At 35.4% G+C, this 25,472-nt stretch overlaps 1 protein-coding gene across 1 annotated transcript in view; it reads left to right on the forward strand.

Moving 5' to 3' along the window:
• The window catches only part of PKHD1L1 (PKHD1 like 1), a 151,106-nt gene that overhangs the window by 60,919 nt on the left and 64,715 nt on the right, over positions 1–25,472 (forward strand). Inside the window, exons 33-50 of the mRNA XM_035011768.1 lie at positions 637–779; positions 1,398–1,502; positions 2,123–2,299; positions 3,048–3,218; positions 3,796–4,019; positions 5,020–6,004; positions 8,832–9,080; positions 9,771–9,920; positions 11,723–11,897; positions 12,882–13,038; positions 13,455–13,611; positions 14,844–14,923; positions 15,434–15,563; positions 16,619–16,748; positions 18,280–18,521; positions 19,619–19,755; positions 21,819–22,848; positions 24,207–24,398. Coding sequence (XP_034867659.1) covers positions 637–779; positions 1,398–1,502; positions 2,123–2,299; positions 3,048–3,218; positions 3,796–4,019; positions 5,020–6,004; positions 8,832–9,080; positions 9,771–9,920; positions 11,723–11,897; positions 12,882–13,038; positions 13,455–13,611; positions 14,844–14,923; positions 15,434–15,563; positions 16,619–16,748; positions 18,280–18,521; positions 19,619–19,755; positions 21,819–22,848; positions 24,207–24,398 — 4,634 coding nt within the window. The remainder of the gene's footprint in view (positions 1–636; positions 780–1,397; positions 1,503–2,122; positions 2,300–3,047; positions 3,219–3,795; positions 4,020–5,019; positions 6,005–8,831; positions 9,081–9,770; positions 9,921–11,722; positions 11,898–12,881; positions 13,039–13,454; positions 13,612–14,843; positions 14,924–15,433; positions 15,564–16,618; positions 16,749–18,279; positions 18,522–19,618; positions 19,756–21,818; positions 22,849–24,206; positions 24,399–25,472) is intronic.

Consider the following 25,472-nt stretch of genomic DNA (forward strand, 5'->3'; position numbering starts at 1 on the left):
TCACTGTACATTTCGATGGTCTCCTAGCAGACACATTGTCTGTAACAAAGCAAAATAAGTTTAAAACTCTCTCATTGAAATACTGGGAAGGGAGATCATGACAAGTGTCCAACATACATAGAATAATAAATTTAAATTAGTTGCACAAAACTTTTATTTCTTATATAAAATGTATGGAATTTCATCTCTATTCCCTTATAGATAATGCAGCCTTTATGTTTTACTCTAATGAATATATAAAATATTTTAAAGGACATCATATATTTCTTGTGACCTCAGTTCTCATAACCACATCTTTCTCATAATATTTTAAGATTCTCCATCTCAAATTTTTCTTGCCATGGGATTTTCAGAAATCTAATTTTCATTGTTACGGGAAAACTATTATTATATATTATTATTTTATATAGTACATTACTACATATGCTATGTATGTTATTATTATACACGCACACACACAGACCATCCAACCAAATTAAGGTCATGATGATTATCAGATTATTTAGTTCGAAAAAGTAATGTCTAATTAAATATTCAACTACTTCCTCTTCCTAAATGAATCATATCCTAATAAGAGTTTAGCAATAGGACCTCATGGAAAACGCATCGAAACATCTATTAATTTTTCTTTTGCAGAGACAAGTTGAATGCTTCTATACAGTATACTTTGGAAGTGACTGCCATGTTTCCACAGAGGGGCTCTTTATATGGTGGAACTGAAATCACTATAATGGGTTTGGGGTTCAGCACAATACCAACTGAGAATACCGTGCTCTTAGGTAAGAGCACCCTCACAAAAGGGTGTTATCATTTTTTTCACTTTAAAAGATGTGCTTAGGGCGCCTAAGTTGGTTAAGCATCTGCCTTTGGCTCAGGTCATGATCCAGGGTCCTGGGATTGAGTCCCAAATCGGATCCCTGCCTCAGTGGGGAGTCTGCTTCTCCCTCTGCCCCTACCCCCACCCACCCTGCTCATGCTCACTCTCTCTCTCACAAAAATAAATAAATAAAATATTTTTAAAATATAAAAAATAAGATAAAAGATGTGCTTTTAGGTGCTGAGTTATTACACAAATATTCTCAATCATGGAAACTTTATTTTGCTATTAGCATATAAAAGGCTAAGTGTGTTTGGTTAAGGTGGTAAAGAGAAATTGAATAACTGCTTTTGATTTCAATAAATATTTTATATTTAATATGTATAAAACACTTTAAAAAGTGAAAGTCTCTGTTCTAAAATTAATCAATACTCAAACATGATAGCTCTCAGAAAAGTATCAGAGATTTTACTAAATGTGGAGCTTTTGCAGGGCCTTAACTGTTTACTTCATCTCTATGTTTTACAAAAAATATTTGAGAAAATGTTTTTTTCCCCCATCTTTTTTCTTTTCTTTCTAGGGTCCTTCCCTTGTGATGTGATTTCATCATCAGAAAATGTCATAAAATGTATTCTTCATTCAACAGGGAATACATTCAGGATTACCAGTATTGGAGAAGATTCAGGTATCAGCCAACATTTATATGTTGTAAATTATGGAACATAATTACAACCTGAAGTTGATCTGATTTTTATTTATTTAATACTTCAAAGTATTCAGAGGAAAAAGTATTGGTATTTCTTTCTATAATTTGTCAATAGTTTGTCTCTAATTTATCCCCTTGACATAGGGGGGCATATATAGAATGAATCAGTGGTAGACTTGAGTTTACAAGCCTAGACTGCAATTTGCAAGTTGAGGAATTGCCATTAGGTTTTACTTCAGTACAGAACCTCCCGAGTTATGGTAGTTTGTTATTGGCCATGTGTTTCTAAATAAATATTCAAATTGAAATTATATAGACTTTGGCATGCCTTTATGCCTGAGAAAATTCTTATGTTTAAAGAACTGAACACAGCTTTAAAAAATATTCCATGGGATATTTCTGAACAACTTATTTATTGACTTTCTGATTTTTTTTTCAAATTGTCTCTTGATTATCAGTTTTGGAAGTGTGTGGTTTATTTTTATCCTTCACTTCTCATTATGCACATAAAAATTTAAAAATGTGATACTTCAAAGATAATTATTAAGACTTTTTTAAAAAAAATGTGTCTCAATTCTTGCTTCCATTACATGGATTAGGTTATGCCTGGTCACCATCAGTCTTAAATATATCTGTGGGAGACACAGTGACGTGGCATTGGCAAGCACATCCATTTCTTAGGGGAATAGGATATAGGGTTTTCTCTGTATCCAGCCCTGGAAGTGTAATTTATGATGGCAAAGGATTTACGAATGGAAGAGAAAAATCTGCATCAGGTATGCTTAGACTTTGTTGCATTTTGTGTCATGCTTCTCTTTCCTAGATATAATAAAGCGATGTTGTATAGATTTAAAATACTTTTGCATAAATGATATATGTAAATAGTTGGCATTTTATTGCTGTAGTAAAAATGTTGCAGATTTATAAAAATATTATAAATGAATGTAAGCAAGGTATTTTATATATCAGAGACGAGTTCTGATTCAGAAATATCTTTATTCTGGAATAATCAATTCAAAAAATATCAAAATAAGCAAAATACAAAGAAAATTGGAGTATGTGTTTTAATCATACCAACTTGGTAGCAAGTAACAAACTTCGGTTGATTGGAATCAGCAAATGAGTATTTCTCCTAAGAGAACTCAGTGTAAGTGTGCCTTTTAAACTGTATGTTTTGTTCTATATATATAGCAGTTTGAACTTTTTCTCATGAATACAAAGTATTGTTTGTTTTTCACTGAATGTTGAAGTTTTCTTTAAAATGTGGTAAATTATGCCAGACTGGACATGATTTTCTAGAAAAATTAATGCTGGATCTTGTCTTCCTGGAATGTAATTTCATTATAGAAGATAGTTCTTTTATAGCCAGTGAGTCCTTTCTTTACTACTTCCTGTTGAAATATCACGTGCATGAAAAATAAGAATCCTGTCATCTGCATGTGTGTATAAATGATCATTTGAAATTTCTTTTGGAGGATGCGTTAATTGCTTGTGTTTATTATGTACGATCTTATTTTATGGCAGGTTCATTTTCTTACCAATTTACTTCACCTGGAATCCATTATTACAGCAGTGGGTATGTTGATGAGGCTTGCTCCATTTTTCTCCAAGGAGTCATTAATGTTTTACCAGCTGAAACCAGGCACATTCCCCTGCACCTGTTTGTGGGTAGCGCCGAAGCCACATATGCTCAGGGTAAGAGGGTTAGAGATGGAAACCATCTTTACTGTTTACTCCAGTGACCTAGGGTGCATGTGACCCTTTTAGAGTAGGAAGCAGATGACTGGGTATAACCCTGCTTTGTCTCTGACCAGCTACATGACCTTGGATAGATCTGGACAGTTCTGAGGCTGGAATCTATTCTATAAAATGAGGCCCATGTTAATGTTGTCCTGCCATTCTCCCAGAATCCTTCTGTGCCTCAGATGAGATGTAGCATGAAGAAATTTTGACACTCTGTATGTGCCCCCCAAAATATATCAAAATGTGAGATGATGTTATTGTTTTGCTTTCCCCATAAGACCTGGCCTTAGACAAATTGAAAAATAAATTAATTTTTATATTCACTCTTCTCTCTTTACTACACCACCTTTGTCCAGGTCTTTATTTTAACTTTGTACTGCCTGAGCCCCTCTTGTCATTAAAACAAAACCAAAAACAATTTTTAATAGAATATAAACCACCACCATTAAAATAAAGAGTAATGCAGTCTGAAAACAGTTCTTGTTTTAGAATATTATCTGTGACTTACAGGCAGTTCTTTTGCCTAAAGGACCTGTGAATTTGCACTTGGGGAGCTCTGTGGCAGGCTGCCTAGCAACAGAACCCTTGTGTGGCCCCAACAATACCAGGGTTAAAAACTCAGATGGATTGGTCTTTGAGCTTTCAAGTTGTTTTTCACCATCTATAAACAACATTAGTCCATCTGCTGGAACACGAAATGAATTGATAACAATTACTGGACATGGCTTCAGTAATCTCACATGTGCTAATAAGGTAAGAATATAAAGATCTCCCGTATACTCAATAAAAGGAAAATGTTTCATCCACAACCTCATAATTTAATTTCTAACAGCTTTATTACAATATAATTCATATACCATATGATTCACCCATTTAAGGTGCATAGTTCAGTAGCCTTTAGTACATTCAGAGTTGTGCATCCATCACCACATTCAATTTTAGAACATTTTTATTACCCCAGAAAGGAACCCCTAACCCTTAGATATCACCATCAATCTCTTCAACCCTCCCAGCACTAAATAACCACTAATCTACTTTCTGTCTTTATGTATTTGCCTATTCTGGACCTTTCTTATAAATAGAATAATATACATGGTCATTTGTGACCAGCTTTATTCACTAAACATAATGTTTTGAAAGTTCAACCATGTTGTTCCATGTTTATCAGTACTTCGTTTCTTTCTTTCTTTTTTTTTTTTTTTTTGATGCATTCAACAGCTCCTGGTGTAATGAAGAATGATTTCCCATAATGCCTAAGTATTTTTTATTATTATTATTGTGTTCAGTTAGCCAACATATAGTACATCATTAGTTTTTGATGTAGTGTTCAACGATTCATTAGTTGCATATAACACCCAGTGCTCATCACAACACATGCCCTCCTTAATACCCATCACCTCGTTACCCCATCCCCTCATCCCCCTCCCTTCTGTACTTCATTTCTTTTTATGGCTAAATAATATTCCATTATATAATATACACATTGTATTCATCCATTTACCAGTCATGGGCATTTAGATTATTTTTATCTTTTTGACTGTTATGAATAATGTAGCTATGAACATTCATGTGTGGTCATAATTTAGTTTTAAGATTAATCCAAGAGATGTCTTAATCAGCCCCCAAAATTATTTTTATGAATAAAAAAGTTTGCACAAGATTAAATTTTTAAAATTTGGTTGTTGTTAATATAAAATTTAAGTTCACACTAGAGTAATGTATTGACTTGTTTCCATATCCATTTTACTTTCAGGTTACAATTGGTAGCTACCCCTGTATTGTAGAAGAAAGTAGTGACAGTTCAATTATATGTCATATTGACCCTCAAAACTCGATGGATGTTGGCATCAGGGAAATTGTCACATTAACTGTCTACAACCTGGGCACGGCTATCAATACGCTGTCCAATGAATTTGACAGGCGATTTGTACTTTTGCCAAACATCGACACGGTGTTGCCAAATGCAGGATCAGCTACAGGAATGACAAGAGTGACCATAAAAGGCTCTGGATTTGCAGTTTCTTCTGCAGGTGTAGAAGTCTTCATGGGTCATTTTCCCTGTAAAATTCTATCAGTGAGTTATACAGTCATCAAGTGTGAAACATCTCCTGCTCCCCAACAGCTCGTGAAAGTGGATCTTCTGATACATGGAGTGCCTGCCCAGTGTCAGGGGAACTGCAGCTTTTCATACTTAGAAAGCATCACTGCCGTTGTAACAAGAATCTTCCCATACTCTGTTGAGGGACCTGTAAAAGTTCTTATTGAAGGAGGAGGTTTTGACACTACCTTGGAGGACATTGCTGTTTTCATTGGAAACCAACGGTTCAGAGCAGTAGATGTTAATGAAAATAACATCACTGTTCTTGTGAGTCCCCTCCCAGCTGGACTTCATTCTCTTAGTGTTGTGGTGGGAAGTAAAGGCTTGGCTCTGGGAAACCTTACTGTTAGCAGCCCCGCGGTAGCATCTGTCACACCAGCTTCTGGAAGCATTGCTGGTGGAACTATATTGGTGACCACGGGAAATGGCTTCTCCCCAGGCAATACCACAGTCACTGTTGGGGATGAACCTTGTGAAATTATTTCTGTCAACTCCAGTGAAGTCCACTGCTACACCCCAGCAGGGACAGCTGGAAGGGTCAGTGTGAAGATCTTTGTTAATGCAGTTGCCTATCCACCTCTGTCATTTACGTATGCCTTGGAAGATACTCCACTTCTCAGAGAAGTTGTCCCAAATACAGGTACTCCAATACTTCCCTTTTGTTGTCTTGATACGTTATTATCAGTAATATTTATTAGTGTAGAATTGGAATAATGTTTATAAATGATTATTAAGATGTGTTTTTAGACAATCCACTTAACCCAATAAATACATGGGACTTTTCTGTGTAGTTTCGGTTTGTAATTATTTTTTGCACATTCTTGGGATAGAATTTTTAGTCAAATTCCAACTTCTGGGGCACCTGGGTGACTCAGTTGTTAAGCGTCTGCCTTTGGCTCAGGTCATGATCCCAGGGTCCTGGGATTGAGCCCCTCATCAGGGCATTGGGCTCCCTGCTCAGCAGGAAGCCTGCTTCTCTCTCTCCCACTCTGCCTGCTTGTGTTCCCTCTCTCGCTGTCTCTCTCTCTGTCAAATAAATAAATAAAATCTTAAAAAAAAAAACACAACAAATTCCAACTTCTATTTTGAAACAAAATCCCCATTAACTTGACCTAAATTTCAAAATGAGGAAGAAAGAGATGGATATCTATGAATTAAAATTGATAATTAATTTATGTCATTAATATTGATAGGCATAGGAAACAACTGTAAAATTCAGAAGTAGGTTACTAGACATTGAGAGTTTTTCTGTATATCTTATTTCCACAAAACTACAATTGGATACTAACTTATTAACTCAACAGAGTTCTTTTTAAGGAGGTAATTGACCCATTCAGATAGAAATAAAATATTATGAAATAAGATTTACTTAATGATTTAACATAACTCATTTTTTCCAAGCTAAGAATAGATTGACATGTCTTCTTAATTTTTTGTCATTGTCCTATGCTGTTTCTGGTCATCTTTCAGCTCTTAGAATGCTTATCATCTACATAATGAATTCTAGAGAGGCTGCTATAATGTAATGATGAAACGTGACCTTGATGCCTAGGTTCAAATCTCAGTTCTTCTACTTTACAGTGATGCAACTTTGGACAAAGCTTTTTAAATATTAGTTTCCTTATACATGCAAGTACCTAAGGTTAAAGAAATTCATTTGTATAATGTAACTTCGAATGGCAACTTCAATAAAGAACTAATTAAATGTCAGCCTTTTAAAAATAGTCTTTTTTTAAGTTTATATTACCAGAAAATGTGGTCAGGTTTGGGTAAGATGTATTCTCTCCCTTCAAGAAGTTTGCTATTGGAATTTTCTTTGGTACATCAAGTTTTATCATTTAGAAAATTGTGAAAGAGGCAAACATGAATAATAGCAATGACATAGTTTCCCCCATATATTTGTAATCATTGCAAATGATGAACTGGATATTGGCATATATTTTTATTTCCATGAACCATTTCTGTCCCATCTCTTTCTTTGAATGTGTCTTTCAAACAATGTATTTGAAGATAGAAGACTTGTAGACAAGTGAGAACTGAGCTGTTTTATTTACTAAGGAAACAAAGTAATAGATCACACTTAGAACAACACTTCCATTTGAAAGGTGAAAATGCTAGACGAAATTAAAAATTTAAGGCCTAAAAAACATTTTTTGGCTCATATCTTAAAACTATTCCTAACATGAAAATCTCGTAAATATCTGTGGTCTTTAAAATGACAATTTAAATATCAGTGATCTTTACTATGATCAGTTATATGGTTCTTTTTACTATTGCTACTTGAATTAAAATCAGCCTACTACTTGGTGACTCTGTATGTGTAACAAGTTACATTGATTTGTACCTATTCACTTATTATTTAGGTATGTAGGTATTCATTTGGATGACCTATGACAAATTCTTTGTGTTTAATGCCCTCAATACATTTTTGTCAAAAGGAGGAAGGAAGGGAACAGAAGAATTGAAGTACTTTGTTCGATGTACATTTATTCAAGGCATCAACATCAACATTCATTTATAACTCTTTTTTTTATTATGTTATGTTAATCACCATACACTACATCAATGTAGTGTTCCATGATTCATTGTTTGCATATAACACCCAGTGCTCCATTCAATATGTGCATGCCCTCTTTAACACCCATCACCAGGCTAACGCATCCCTCCACCCCCATCCCCTCTAGAACGCTCAGTTTGTTTCTCAGAGTCCATAGTCTCTCATGGTTCGTCTCCCCCTCCGATTTCCCCCCCTTCCTTTTTCCCTTCCTTCTCCTAATGTCCTCCATGCTATTCCTTATGTTCCACAAATAAGTAAAACCATATGATGATTGACTTTCTCTACTTGACTTATTTCACTTAGCATAATCTCCTCCATTTATAATTCTTTAAATTAATTCCTTATTTCTGTATATACTGTCTTACATCTAATTATTTACCTATCATAATTTATCAAGTATATATATTGAAAATATTTAAATTAAGAAAACTAATCCATCCTCAAAAGAGTTGCCAATAACAGGGAAGTACCAAAAATAAAAAATAGTAAGCCCCATCCCTAAAATATACTCCAACCCACAACTCCTGCTGAGACATTCATAATTCTTGATTCTAAATCGTCTCTCTTCCCTTGTTTCCTCTTCTCCACTAGCCTGAACTAACATTAACAATAGCAGTAGAATAAGAATGCAGTGGAATGGATAGAAGGGCTGGGAAAGAATGAATGTTGAGATAACTTATTGTAAATATGCTGTAGATTGTAACATATGGTGCAGCCTAACTTTGTGCTTTGTTAATATTTATATATTTATAACATTTATATTTATATAAATATATAATATATATTTATATATATTAGCTTTGAAATACTGGGTATTATTTTGTTTATGGGAGTAATTAGGTGTATCTTTAAATGCATGTATAGGTACTGGAATTTAGATATATTGTTTGCTTTTTTTCTTTTTTTAAAGGTCCACCAGGAACCAAAATTCAAATCACTGGATCTAATTTTGGTATTGATATCTTGGACATTTTGGTAATGATAGACAACATTCTGTGTAACGTAACCATGGTCAATGATAGCGTATTGCAGTGCGTCATTGGAGATCATGCTGGTGGCACTTTTCCTGTTACGATGCATCATAAGACAAAAGGCTTTGCCGTGTCCACAGTTGTATTTGAGTACCCACTTGCTATTCAAAATATTCATCCAAGCCAAGGTAGTCATGAATGTGCAGGAACCTACAGATACTTGGTATTGTTTCAGTAAACACTTACTTTATTTAGAAAAAAAAAATTCTTCAAACAATGCTAAAATTTGTAGTTCCTATAACACATTAAAAATATTTTTGTTCATGCATTGAATATGCAAGCATGTGTATCAACTAATCATCTCTAAATATTCATTTATGGACTCTATTTCTCTTAGTGTTATATAATTAACTTCAAGTTTAATGCTACTTAAAATGTCCAGATTATATGTGAAAATATTTTATAAAATCATGCTTAGACATCACTGACCTGTAATTATGAATACACAAATAAGTATTTTTTTCTATTTGAAAATTATTTTAGTGGTTAAAAACCTTAAGAAAGTATAAGCAATGTACTCCTAATTAAAATAGTAATTTTACATTTATCTTTTGACTACTCTGAAATTCTTTTTTTGACATCTCTCTTAAATAAAGTTTTAGTTCCTAGAAGTAGTTTAAATAAATGATGGGATGTAACATTTATTCAGTAAAGGTTTTGTTGCATTAATATAATATAGTATAATATAAAATATAACTTCAGTTCTAAGAATTGTTTCATTTAGTGTAATTTACTTCCATTTCAGGTTTTAAAATAAATACACAGAGGAGGTTTTCTTTTCATGAACTGTGTTTTTCCCCCTTGTATGTCTTCACTAGGAAGCTTCGGTGGTGGTCAGACCATGACTGTGACTGGCACCGGGTTTAATCCACAAACCTCAACTATATTGGTGTGTGGCTCAGAATGTGCAGTTGACAGGCTTAAATCTGATCGCACAACACTATTATGTAAAATTCCACGTAACGATGGTGAGTAGTCAGGAAAAAGAATGGCAGTGATTAATGTTAAAGAAATCAGAGTCTGAATTTCTTCTTCCAAGTTTTTGTGTTTTGGGGGGGCAATTGAATCACCTTTATGACTACCTTGATTTTATTTTATTTTTTATTTTTTTTAAGTTTTTATTTAAATTTTCCCTTGAAAAACAAAGCCATAGGTATTTTTCTATTACACTATATATCAAAAATTAAAGAGAGAAATTAAAAATTTTTTTATTAAAGCCTGAAGAGTTTTTTTATTTTATTTTATTATGTTATGTTTTTAACAATTTCTTTAGAACTTTGTTTTCTAGGTTTATATGTCTTTCAAGATTCATAACATTTGGCTAGGTTGAATTGTTTATAATAAATTGCAGTTTTTCAGTTTATTACATAAACGGAGCATGCCAAATGGAGAATGCATTTTTAATTCCTATTGAACAATTAGTTTCCATTAAAGATAGGAGAGTATAATGGTCATGAGTGTAAACCCTGCTAATGCATGGCCAAGATTCAGACCCAAGCTGTGTCTTTGGACGGGTTATTCAATCTCTCTGTGCCTCAGTGTTTCCTCATCTGGAAAGTGAGATAACTTTCGCCTACTTTATAGGATTATTGTGACGTTTAATAAGCTAATGTATGTAAAGTGGATGGAATGCTATCTGAAATAGGATATGTGATTTGCTGTTGTTATTACTATTACTCTTATTATTTAGTGGATAAAGAGCCCAGGCTCTCAGGAGCCCTAAATCTCATTTTGCCACTTACTATGTCATCTCACTAAGTAACTAAACTCCTCTGTTTCAGTTTGTCCACCTATTAAATGGAGATATTATTAACCCTAATTCTTGGGTTATTGTGAAGTTTAACTATCTGACATTTTAAGTATACAACAAATTTTAATTACCCAATGAAATTTAAGAAGAACGAAAAGGAATGCTCTAGGTGAATAAAAGATATGGTTTATATGCATTTTTAAACAAAATTTGATGAAGCTTTTCTAAACATTTTTACTTCTTTTCTGACTTTTTAAAAAAAGATTCCATTTATTCATTGGAGAGAGAGAGAGATAGCATGAGCGGTGGGTGGGGGGCAGAAGGAGAGGGGGAGGGAGAAGCAGGCGAGCAGGGAGCCTGTTGCGGGGCTCCATCCCAGGACCCCGAGATCACGACCTGAGCCAAAGGCAGCTGCTTAACCAACTGAGCCACCCAGGTGCCCCTCTTTTCTGGCTTCTTAAAGAATATTGAAGAAAATATAACATTTTTGTGAATGAACTCATTTATCATTTGAACGTCAGTTTATATGCTGATTTTTTAAAGAAAAGCAGCAGTGCTGTCAAGATTTGTCAAGGTTTTTGAGTTGTCTTAACACCAGCTCTGCTTCTTCTTTGGACACTTTTGTACTGAGTGTCTGTGTTTTTTCTGTCTCTTACCTCGCTTCCAGCTGTCACGCCTTGCCGCAATCCATGCGCGTGCCTTAGCAGTTCTTCCTCCTTTCCTGCTCTGATTTGCAATGTTGGATCCTCTGGGGCTGGAACCCTACACAGGGAAGTTTGCAGAATTGTCTGCAATAAGAGGCTCCTAGGAAGGTTCTAAGGGTTTTTTCCCTTTGATCATGTGCATGAACTTTGTGATGTTTTTGGCTATTGCTAGAGATCCTTATTACTTGACATATAGCCTGTGTATATTGGAAGTGATTTCAGGAAAAGGAAGATGTTATGGAAAATGTTTGGGGGTTTGGGGAATGAATAAAGGCCTGATGGCAGAACTGTCCTCAGTTTGATCCTCTTCTCCTAGGCAGAGGACCTGAGCAAGCCTGTGAAGTGAGTGTGGTCAACGGGAAGGATTTGTCACAGTCCACGACTCCTTTTACGTATACCATGTTACTGACTCCACTCATCGCCGAAATATATCCCAAGAGAGGCAGTACAGCAGGGGGCACGAGACTTACAATCACGGGATCAGGCTTCAGGTACAGTCTTCACACACACATACATCAGTGCGTATATGCAGGCTCACGCCATTACTCCTGGCTTTCTCATGTGCAAGAACAGTGCTTAAATATAGTCATGTAATGTGTACCCATCTGCTCAAAAGTCATGCTTGAGGCACATCGTAGTACTAATAGCTAACATTTATCAAAGATTTACTCTGTGTCAGGCACCTTCTTACCCCATGGAAACTTCCTGCCTTACCCTCTTAGATATTTTTATTCCATTTTATGGTTAGGAGACTGAAATTAGAGAGGTTAAATAACTTGCCCCAAATCCTAGTCAGATCCCAAGAATAAATCACATCTTGTTATGCTTTCCTCACCATCTCATCACCAACCTTGATCTGCTTCATTGGGTCAATGAAACATGTCTTCATACATCATATCCATTTCATTGTAACTGGCCAGATTCCTTCTTCTTAAACATATTCATTATTTGGCTCAAATTTATGTACTGCACTGTCATCATTCTTCAAGTGGGTAAGGCTGACTTCAAAACCCCAGATCATTTAAATCATAGGAGGCAATTTTAATTCCACATGTACATAATTTCTCAAGACCTTGGACTTGCATTTTTACGTGGATATTAAATTCTAAAGTCTTTGAATGTGGTGAGAATATCACATAAACAAAAGAATCCTTGAAAGTCACTTACAAAAGTAGCTGTTTAGAGACTAACAAAAAATCTCTCAATAAATTGAACCCGGGCAGTTTTCCTCCAATATTGGAATGCCTGCTAATTTGTACAGTTTTATTTCCTGGCTTCTTAATCTTTGTTTACTTTTTTCTCAACAAATATTTTGAAGTCTTAGTACTGAAAAAGTATCAGTCTGCCTTTGATGGATCATAGAGTAAGGTTATTATTTTTGCAATAAGGCATATCAGTAATAGTGTTTGACAATGTGACGTAGAAATCTGAGAAAAAAACATCAGTGTTTTGTTTTCCCCCTTTTTTCTTCACAGTGAAAATATGCAAGATGTTCTCATCACCATAGCCGAAGCCAAATGTGATGTTGAGTATTCCAACAAGACATATATCATCTGTATGACAAATGCCCACACCTCTTCAGGGTGGGCTCCAGTGTGTGTCAACATCAGAAGCATTGGCATGGCCAGACTGGTAAAAGTGCTGTTGGGTATAGTAATCACAGCAATAGAAAAATGGGGGGGGGAAGGAAAAATAGAAAAGCATTATGGGAGATTAAGTAATTGGTAATGGACTTTTTACTTTGTTAATGTCTCCAAAAAATAACTGAGATGTAACTATACTAAATTTTAAGTTATATGTTTTTGTTGCTTATTAGTAACATTTTAAGATTTCAGGTTTTGAATTATTCTGGATTGTGGTGTAATCGGTCATTGATTTTTCACTTTATTATTGTGAAATAAACCAACAGGCAGCTATAACATTTAAAGTAGATTATACTTTATTACTAATGAAAATGTTTACTCATTTAAATTTCTTCATTTTGAGAAATTGAACGAAGAATTCTGATAAAAACTCTCAATTTAAAAGTCTCTCATGTTTTATTGCAGGATGATTCTGACTTCCTGTATATTGATGTTTGGTCCTCCAACTTCTCATGGGGAGGAAAATCTCCCCCAGAGGAAGGGTCTCTAGTTGTTATTACAAAAGGACAGACAATTTTGCTGGATCAAAATACACCTATTCTGAAAATGTTGCTTATTCAGGGTAAATTTCTGAAAGTCTGCTTATTATATTCTGTCTATGGTATATTTTTGTGAAGTAAATTTAACTAAATGTTCATGATTATGAACACCCATAGTGGTATGAGGTTTTGAATGCAATGTGTAGTACTGTGTTCTTTAAATTGAGCATCAGAATCTGTTTGCGGTATGCAATTATTTAATGTGTTGTGAGCAGAATCTTTTAAGGAAATAGAAAAGAAAATATCAGAGTGTCTTGCATTTTTGTTGGTAAGCATCTTTTAAAGTTAAATGTTTTATGAAACTTTTGTTTTAATAATAATGTGTATATGTGTATCCACATATGCATACACACTTGCAATGGATCATAACAGTGAAAAGTATTTCCCGTTTAGGAAAAGACTGGTATAGTGGGTCCCAGAGGTTATAAAATCATAGAAACTTGCTAAATTCTATACTAAATGACCCTCAGACTCCCATTGGATGCCAGTTGTGATTCTCACCTTTGCCTTTGAACATACTCTCATTGTACTTGGGGTTCTCGCTGCTTCTTGATATTCTGTTACTACTATAGAAGACTAAATAACTCTTATAACTGCATGTAAAAGCAATAATGATTGGCAAGAGTAAAATGCTTTGGGCTTTCGTGTATAAACTTTGCCATAATGGTTTTAGCTGCTCAAAGACCTTTATATTTTGTTTTTGTTTTAACTTCTGGGTTAACAGTAGTGTTTCAGTTGTTTGAAGTTATTATCTGTTGGACTTTTGGACAAGTAAAGTTTTACTGTTCACAAATTTACATCAGTCTCATAAGAATGTATCTTAGCACATTCTTTAAAAATGTCAGTCAAGCTATAGGTGTTGCTAGTGCATATTAGTGGATGGAAAGTTCAGAGGTAATGTCAGCATTATAATAATTTGTATAAAAAGTGCTTTTCTTTCATTTTAATTGTTTTTGTTCTTTATATTTTGAGGCCCTGTGTTTATAGAACTTTAATTCTATGTAGCTGTACTCTTTAAAAGCATTGAAAATAACAATGATCAAGGGAAAATAATGTGCCTAGACATTTAATTTTCTATTAACTCCTGGGTCTTGTCTGAAGTTTTTATACTTTATGTTGCCAAAGAACTGAAGTTAAGTGACATACAAAATGATATCAGATAAGAATAAGAATTTAAATTTGTATGTGTAATTTAACAAATAGCATTTAATGATAATTTCCCTTGTGTTGTATTTCAAAATTGTATGGTTCATAGGTGGGACTCTAATATTTGATGAAGCTGACATTGAACTGCAGGCAGAAAATATTCTAATTACGGATGGAGGCATTCTTCAGGTATACAAGAGAACCTAATATATAATCATCGCTAACCTTTCTCCATTTCTTTGTAAAATACCATGTGTAAAATAGTTAGGTAATTATAACAGACGCTCATAAGTTCCTCTTTATGTAGGTCTCTGTTATCAGTCTAAAATCCTTTTCTCTGGGGAAAATTTTCCAGAGTATTCTTGTGCTTTTTTTTAAAAAAATATTTTATTTATTTATTTGACAGAGAGAGTATTCTTGTGCTTTTAATGGAAGGATAATAGTGAATTATCATAGAGCAGAATTTTAAATAGCACAGAAAAAAAATTGCTCAGGGATATGGCTAAAGTCAATCAGTATTGTTTCCAAAGATCTGACATAGTGTATTTGGCTGCCTAGAAAATTTAAGGTTTATCTTTTATAAGAAAGATACTGATAACTGAACAATGGGTTTCTCAAAAGAAAGGATGACTTTTGAGTGTTTAGAATTGTGGATATTGAGTTTTAACTTTTGAATGATGCTTGTGAAATGCCTTGCAGATTGGGACGGAAGCATCTCCATTTCAACACAGGGCAGTCATTACTTTGCATGGACACCTGCGATCTCCCGAGCTCCCAGTATATGGCGCCAAAACTCTGGCCGTGCGAGAGGGAATCCTGGATCTGCATGGTAGGGCAGCCAAAAGGGCTCAGGGAACTGGTACAGGAGATACTAGCCAGAAAACCAGAGATAATTCTCCTGATTATCCTCTCTAAATGAAACCTTGCCAGGCCTCTCCTGTCTTTATGTATACCCTCTTTATCTCTGGCCTCCACTTATCCAAGGCGGGTCAGCCCCTCAGAGTACCAAGACTCACAACCGAGGTCACTCCTGGCAAAGCCCTTCTGGATCTTCTCTACACTCTTCTGCTTATTCCTTTCCATGTGTTCCCATAACAGCTTTTGCCTATTTTAGCACTTTGTACATAGTGATCATTTACTGCATCCGTTTATCTATATAAAAGGGCAGTAAGTCTGGAAGCAGAAGACTGTAACTTCTTATATTTGTATTTTAAAATAGGCTCTTTCTAAAGTATAACTATAAGTTTACAGTTGTACTTTTTTATATAACTATATTCTGGAAATGCATCAGCAAATAAAAACGACTATGGTCATGTTTGAGGTATCAGGGTTACTTATTTAAAGGAAGCATGGTGTGAATCCTTTTTATATAAAAGTCTTCTGTATTGCAATAATCTGTTTCTTTTATAAATTTAGAATGTATAAACGTCCCTATTATGATGATAACTGTTGCCCTGCGTTATGCTAAATAATATCCTAATATAATTTTCAGAAATTTTCACATTTCATTTATCTCCAGATTACCAATTTAAGTGATTTCTATCAACAGTGGCAAAGATAATAGGCCTCTGCCCCTTGTAGCAACAGTATCACCACCACGTTTATATTGTGTTCCTATAAAGAAGATTGTTTTAAGTGGAGTATATCATTGTAGGCAGATGTTTTTAGTTTTGTAGACCCACACATGTTATCATAAACCTGTTACTTTTATAAAGCAAACATTCTAAATATTCCTTTTTCTTTTTTGAGGAAGGTATAAAATGCTAAGGTAAAACGAGCCTTCCCAGCATTTATTCAATCCAGGCGAATATTTAAAATGCATAAAGCTCTCACTATGCAAGAGAATGCAACTTTAGAAATACTCAGTGTGTATGTTGGCTCCAGGTCTGCCTGTTTCTGTGATCTGGACTCATCTGGCTCATACTGCAAAGGCAGGAGAAAGAACTTTGATTTTACAAGAAGCAGTAACTTGGAAACCAGGAGATAAGATTGTAATTGCAAGCACAGGTCACAGGTATGATGTCTTCTGGGCATGATCATTTTAATTTAGGACAGAGATTTTTTAAACTATGTGAAAGAGGGATGATTCAGAAGATCCACAACTATTTGATTTAAATTTGAAAGCTCTAATAAAGAAATATGAACAGCCAAGTACCTTTTTGCTGAATGTTAACACTGGGTTGAACACCAGTGTGTTGTTTTCGTTGATTAATTTACAATAAGGAAAAGTATAAATTTGAACCTGTAAAATGTATACTAATGAAATGTTTTTCATGGTTAGATTCTCATGTAAGATTTTGCTTGAAAAAAGCATTCTGCTATTAACAGCCATTTAGAAACATCTGACTTAGAGCTTCAGCTAAATACATTAATGAATGCAGAAATGTAAATGAACTGCTTTATTTGGGGTTGCCAAAGAACATGGTTGAAAGCAGCTCTTTCATATCTTATAGTCTTGACAGTGGTTCCCATGGAGTAAGACTGTTAGTAATGATTGAATCAAAGAGAAGAAATTATTATAGAATGAGTGATGATTAACATGACCTTTTACATGTCTGGCATTTTACAATTGAAACAGCTTATGACCTTTAATTTCTGTTTAATTATATGTATTAACAAGCAAGAAATAAAAGGAACAAGAGTAATATAGCTACACCAAGAATACTGGGGGGGAAAGAGAGCAAGAGGAGCTTTCTTTTTGCTTTATTATTCAAATTATGGGTAATAGCAAAATTGGATATGATTATGCTTATCAGGTAACAAATAATAATTTATGATAAGAAACAGCTGAATTATGTTAAGGTTGTGACTAAATTTAGAATTAAAATTCAAGATGGCATTTTGAGTTTGCCGTTTTCCAAGTTAAAAATAGACTTGCAGATGTTGGGAAGAGTTAAATATATACTTAGCTTGATAAGTGCCCTTTTATTTCTGGCTTTGGAAGAAGTTTTAATTATATAATGGCAAAATAAAAAGCAGCAAAATGACAGGGCTTACTAATAGAATAGAAAGTTCTCATTTATAGCTTTTCTATATGAAGTAAGAGGGTAAGTTTAGAATTTAGCTGAGGGATATTTAGTTTTAAGAAACAAAAATTAAGAAATTTCCCACCAAATTTAACTCACTGTTCACTATTTCATTTGCAAGTTGTATTTGAGAATTTGTAAAGCAAGTGGTCGAGACTACTACTTCTAAAATTAGTCAGCCTGGGTCCAATCATCCTCAGTTGAGAACCATTGGGTGTGATCTTCAAAGTTATAAATGAATAGTTCTTTTGAATACTTTATAGGAATTAGTACAGTTCTCTGAACAACTATAGCACTTGGAAAATATTTATTTAATTGAGATGCTTTTATAAAATTTATTCAGTTACTCTAAGAAAGACTTAGAGACCATCTTCAAATTCCTCTTCAGAATATTATATGACATTTGAAACTTTCCTATTTTACAGATGAAGTGTTCAAAAACTGTGAGACAAATGCACTAAAACAAGATTATGTCGATTTAGATTAATTTTGGAAGTTTTTTTGTTAAAATTTTTACAGACACAGTCAACACGAGAATGAAAAGAGGACCATCGCATCTGTATCTGCTGATGGCCTGAAGATAATGCTAACTGAGCCACTGAATTACACACACTTAGGAATCACCGTCAGACTCCCCGATGGAACTCTGTTTGAAGCGAGAGCCGAAGTCGGAATTCTTACAAGAAATATTTTAATAAGAGGATCTGATAATGTGGAGTGGAATATCAAAATTCCAGCATGTCCAGATGGATTTGACACTGGTAATTTTAGCAGCCAGAGCGTGTCAAATTAATTGTTTCCAGGCATTGCAAAAAATGGTCCCTGGGAACAAAATCATCCCCAGTTGCAAACTGCCAGGCGAGGTTATGCTGTAGTAATAAATAAGCCCCCAATGGCAGGGATTCAATTGAGAAAGATGTATTTCTCGTTCATGCTGCGTGTGTCCGAAATGCTCTTTCTAAAGATTCCAGGATCGGGGCTGCGGGAGGCTCTACTTCAACAGAGGCCTCTGTGATCTCTGGGACAGAAGAAGTCATGTGATGGCGGGGAGTCAAGCAACAGCACTTACTTTGGTCCTGAAGTGACATGTGTCTCTTCCACTCAGGTGTCATTAGACAGAACTGATAACATAGCTATGCTTAACTTACCATAGTACTTCTATGTGTGCCTGTGTGTGTAGCAGATAGATGACATTGTGATTTAACAATAGATAAATAGATGGATGGATGGATGGATAGATAGATAGATAGATGATACTTTTATGTAATAACTAATACCATCACAGTCCGATATGGAGTTAAATACTAACAAACAGAGCTTAAGTATAGCCTTTCCTTCGATGGGATAAATGAGACAAGGCTCCCTGGATCCAGTGTCAAATAACCTACATTCTGATTCCAGTTCATGAAACTTAATTTCATCCTGTTTAAAATAAGAATATGTCCTGTTCTGTCCACTTACTGTAGTTACAGGAATTAAGTGACAAAATGCATATTCTAGTGCTACACAAATACAAGATTGCATTATGTTACTTCCCAAATCTTGGGGCAAAGCTTCAGAGATAATAAGACAAAGTACCTTTATCAGTATTCATTCAACCATTCAAATATTTATTTAGTATCTTTGAAAAATTCTGTAATAGGTGCTTTAGGAAATGCAAAGGTGAACAAGACAAGGCACTCACCTTGCTTGCTATTTAGAGGAGGAAATGATATGAATGCAAATAATTATGTCACAGGATGAGATTAAAATTATATATGAATAAAAAGACATAATTAGGTATGGGAGGAAATCTTAATATAATTAGAGGATTTTGCCATGGTTTTTCTTTATGTTTTCTTAAAAAATATTTTTAAAGGTGAATTTGCTACACAGACATGCTTCCAAGGAAAGTTTGGAGAAGAAATAGGAAGTGACCAGTTTGGAGGCTGCATTATGTTTCATGCTCCCATACCTGGTGCTAACATGGTAACTGGAAGAATAGAATATGTAGAGGTAAGAAGCATTACTGTTAAATCACAATGGTTTGCCGGAGGTTATCCATACAATGAATAAGCACTGAATTCCTGCTTTTTGCCAGATGCTGCTTATAATCTGGTAGAGGAGACAGATAAGTAAACACACAGTTTTGATACACCAATTATTCACCCATTTAATCATGCCAAAATTTTGTTTCTCTATTTTTATCGCATCCCACATCAAATTCATCAAGTTCTATCCATACTGCCTACAAAATACAATGACCCACATCCACTCTCTCTCCACCACTGCTACCTGATCCCTCAACCAAGCCACTATCCCCTCTAACCTAGATTATTATGATTTTCTCCTAACTCAACATCCTGTGTCCACCCTTTCTCCAATAGAATCTCCACACCACAGTCAAATACAAATTTTTAAGTATAATGAGATCTTGTTGCACTCTGTTTAATGGCTTCATATTACACCTAAAACAAAAAGCCCAAGTCCTTCCCATAGGACCCACACGATCTGTCCCCCAGCTGGCCTCTGACTTTACCTCCTATGATTTCTACCCCTGGCTCATGCCATGCTAGCTACATGGGCCTCCTTGTATCTACTGACCATGTCAGGCATATTTTTGTCTCGGGTTCTTTGTGCTTGCTCCTCATTATGCTCGGAATGCTCCTCTACCAAATGCTTGTTTAGTTCACATTCATTTCAGTCAGGTGTCTCCTCAAGTGTTCTCTCTTAAGAGAGGCCTTTCCTCACCCTCTTTATTTGAAATAACTGCCCAAACCTGTTTTCCTTTATTTACTCATAACTCCTGACATATATCTATTTTCAATCTCTCCCTCCAGAACATAAATTCAATTAGTTCAGAGATTTTGTCTTTCTGGTTTTCTGCTGATTCTCATGTGGCTGGAACAGTGCTTGGCATATAACAGGTTCTCAACTGATTGTTAATTGAACCAAAATATAAATAAATGAACAAATATGCAAGTTATCTGCAAGAGATTAGGAGCCCCTCTGTATCTTATTCATATTCAGTCTATATAATCAGAGTTTAGCCTAGTTTTTGTCAAGTATTTAGTAAATGGGAGGAAGAAAGGAAGAAAGGGAAGTGGGGAGGGGAGAGGGAGTGTGTGAGAGAGAGAGGGATAGTAAAACCTATAAATCTATTACACTGGGAACACCTAGACTACAAACAACGTATGGAGGGTGATAGAGTCCACATCTGTGTTTTATGAAACTTCCCTCCTCCTAGAATATGTTACACATATGTGACATCTAAGATATAGACTGAGTGAGGTTGTCAGGGTCAATCTGTGTATTAATTATTAATAATAGTTAATTTGTAATTTTTAGATGGAGAATGAAAATAAATAGGTGCCCTAACATCTTCCTCCCTCACCGTCTAGGATCATATTACACACACACACACACACACACACACACACACACACTGGCATCCTCTGTATTAAATTACTAGATCATAGACCTATTGAAAGAAAGCACAGCACAGTAGTTAATAACAGCACCAAATGTAGAATCAGACCACCTTGGATTTAAATGGAGTTTTATAACCATGAAGAAGATACTTAGCCCTTGTGAACTTCAATTTCTTCATCTGTAAAATGAAGCTGATGATCACTGGCTCCTTCATAGGACTGTGGTGAAGACCGTGATCGTGTATATACAACAGAGCACAGTATCTGGCACACGGCAAACATTCAGGCAATGTTTCCTATTATTATCTAAGAATCAAAGTGAAGGAGAAAAATAAGCCTTTGAGAGGTTTTATTTTGCTAAACATGGAAGTTTACTAATAGACTAAAGTGAAAAGCAGAAGATTCAAAGATGGCTTTTGTTCATTCATTCATTTGGTAACAAGTATGGGCTGTTATATGTTGAATAAAACAATGTAGGTTGAAGGTCACTTAACATTTTTGAATGATAAATGTGAATAATATGGAAGATATAAATATTAATAATTCTTATTATAAAATTGGAGATTATTTTGAAACGAGAAGATAGAAGCCAGACAAATTATGAGTATATGTGTATCACTAAATAGCTCTGATTTCTGGGCTTGACAGATATTCCATGCTGGCCAGGCTTTCCGGTTGGGGCGTTATCCAATACATTGGCACCTGCTTGGAGATTTACAGTTTAAATCTTATGTAAGAGGCTGTGCAATTCACCAGGCCTATAACAGAGCCGTTACTATCCATAACACACATCACCTGCTGGTGGAGCGGAATATTATATATGATATCAAGGGAGGAGCATTTTTTATAGAAGATGGTATTGAACATGGCAATATCTTGCAGTATAACTTGGCAGTATTTGTGCAGCAAAGTACCAGTCTTCTGAATGATGATGTGACCCCGGCTGCATTTTGGGTAACGAACCCAAACAACACCATACGACACAATGCAGCTGCTGGTGGCACTCACTTTGGCTTTTGGTACCGAATGAACAACCACCCTGATGGGCCATCCTATGACCGAAACATTTGCCAAAAAAGAGTTCCTCTTGGAGAATTCTTTAACAACACTGTTCATTCTCAAGGTTGGTTTGGAATGTGGATATTTGAAGAATATTTCCCCATGCAGACAGGATCTTGTACTTCTACAGTGCCAGTGCCTGCGATATTTAATTCACTGACTACTTGGAATTGTGAAAAAGGAGCTGAATGGGTCAATGGAGGTGCCCTTCAGTTCCATAACTTTGTGATGGTAAATAATTTTGAGGCTGGAATTGAGACCAAAAGGATTCTGGCTCCTTATGTTGGAGGATGGGGTGAAACCAATGGAGCAGTGATTAAAAATGCCAAAATAGTTGGGCATCTCGATGAACTGGGAATGGGGTCTGCATTTTGCACAAGGAAAGGCCTGGTTCTCCCATTTAGTGAAGGCTTGACTGTATCATCTGTACACTTTATGAACTTTGACCGTCCCAACTGTGTAGCTTTGGGAGTGACGTCCATCACTGGAGTTTGTAATGAGAGATGTGGAGGCTGGAGTGCAAAATTTGTTGACATCCAGTATTTCCACACACCAAACAAGGCTGGCTTTCGATGGGAACATGAAGTGGTACTGATTGATGTTGACGGTTCACTTACAGGTAAATGTTATGTTCCAATTTCTGATAACATACATTGGAAATATATTTGTGTTAACACACAGAGTTGAATTGTCAAAGCAGACTCACATGAATCACAGATCTTACCCAGCACCAAACTTTGCAAGTGATTTAAGGATATAGGTCAACAATAGGCTCAGATTAGACGTTCTTTCCTGGAAGAGACCCAAATCGTCAAATGTAGCCTCCCCAAATATCCTTTTTTCTTGCATTTGCACTTTGGTTTGGAATTAACAGCAAATTCTGAGCAATATTTATGGAAACATTGACTACAAAAGGAAATCATTTCAGTTTTAGAGCTGCTTCATTTTATATATATTCAGTTAATTATACAGGTAAGAAACTGTTTACATGACTACCCAAATTCTCCAGCCAGTCATGCCCCATAAATATATATATTCCAGGTTTATTTACATAAGCAATGTGGGTAGACTGGATATATCCTACTAAAATACTTTAAAGGAAAGGAATAAGTTACAGGCCTGCTGTTAACCCTTTTCTTTCCAATCTAAATTCTGAATTTGAAATTAATTAAAAGAGTATGTTAACTGTAATATACAATGCAACATAATTTATAGGTTAAAATTTTTTTACCATTTCAAGTTTAGAGTATGCCACATTTTCTGTAAAAATTCATAATTTCTAGAATTTAGTGTCTTTACACATTTTTAATAATAAAGACCTGTCTAAGATAGCGAGGATGTATGTGTGTGATTCTACATACTACTTAAGAGATAATTGACAAATAAATCTACAGATATTGACAATTTACTTTTGAAAGACTTTGTAAGATGGAATAAGATTCATCTCAAATTCAAACAGGCTGAGTTCTCAACTATAGCTGTTGATTTTTGTCTCCTGTTCTAATTGTGGATTTAAGAGGGAGGACATTTAGGTGGTTCTAATATACAAAACTTTGTGTAATTTTTTACAGTTTATCTAATTCAGCTTAGATATTTAATGTTAGTTGGCAGTCTGTTGGTTAAGAGTATGGACTTTATGGTCAGACTGCCTGGATTTGAATCCTTCTGTGTGCCCTTGAGCAAGTTACTTATCCTACTTCCCATCCCATGTTTGGCTCTCATGGGTGCTTCAGATCCTGTGTTTCAGCTACATCTACAGTAAGCTCCCTGACTGAAGAGTCCACTGCAAAGCCTTTGCATGAGGTCCTCTTGCCCCATGCCGCCCCCCGCCAAAATGTACCAGGACTTTTAGATTTTGTTACTGGGACTATCGGTCACAGTAGCTATATGTTGTAGACAGTTTGGGATTTTGTTTTGTTTTGTTTTTTAGTTTTCTTACATGATATAGGAAACATGCTGTTTATGTCCCTCTCCTAGGTCACAGAGGACACACCGTCATTCCACACAGCTCACTGCTGGACCCTTCTCATTGCACTCAAGAAGCCGAGTGGAGCATTGGGTTCCCAGGGGCTGTCTGTGACACCTCAGTCAGCTTCCACCGTTTGGCATTCAACAAACCTTCTCCAGTATCTCTGCTTGAAAAGGATGTGGTTCTCTCAGACTCTTTTGGTAAGTGGAATATAATAGTTTAAGCCACTAACTTAAATACGTTTTTCTATTTTCATCATCATCTTGTCACTCACTGTTTGGAACATGGAAAAAGTATATTTGTATCAGTCAATAACCAGGCAGGAAAAAAATAACACAGCCAAAATGGGCATGTGAGGAGTATTGAATAAATACATGGACCAGCATGATGTTCTGCTTGCTCAAGGAGCACCCAGACAATATTACAACAGAGAGTAGGAAAGTTGACATAGTCCTTGGAGCAAGACAATAAAATATACCATCATCCCTGCCAGTGAAGGCAGACCCTTTTGATTATCTTTGTTGATTGAAATGGGACGAGGGAGCATTTCTTAGGTCAGTAGCTGTACACCAGGTGCCAAGGATTGTTGATTTGCTGATTTGTTTCAGTAAAGATACCATACCTGGAATACCAGATGAGCTTGACATCATTACCAGACTAGGTTGCATTAATTTGCTGTCATTATTCATGATCCATTTGGCATTTGCACCAGCCAAACATGCAAGTTAAATGGGGATATCCCTTTGGTTGAGAGATACAGGAGCCCACCAAGAACCCCCTACTTCCTCACAGGGAGAGAGTCAGGGGAATAAGCTCATTTCACATTCCTCCTTGCCTAGCTTCTCCTTCTCTTTCATGTGTTTCCCATTGTCCAAACTCATGGAGAATGGCGAACCATGGATCTGCAGGAAAAACAGTAAGTATACAATGCCTCTTTTGTTGTTTATTATGATGTTATCAGTTATTATAGTTAACTTTAAAACATTCTTACTAGAATTTCTTCATCCTATGAATTGAAAGGGCCATACACCTACTCTCTGGGCAATGGTTATACCCATTGTCTCACTGACTAAATGACATGAACCTGGCAGCCATTTCTTTTCTTCTGATAACCAGATGTCCAGAATGGAGCAACATTACTTAAACTTTGAGAGACTATGGTACAATAAACAGTATTTTAAGCAGAATATCTGTGAAAGTTTTCTGACAGGCTGAAACTAAAAGAAACCAAAACATCAAAAACAAATGATGTTATTTTATCTGGTGAGGTAATA

Source organism: Mirounga leonina, unplaced genomic scaffold (assembly GCF_011800145.1).
Source record: "Mirounga leonina isolate KUSES-001 unplaced genomic scaffold, KU_Mleo_1.0 Mir_165, whole genome shotgun sequence".
NCBI lineage: Eukaryota > Metazoa > Chordata > Mammalia > Carnivora > Phocidae > Mirounga > Mirounga leonina.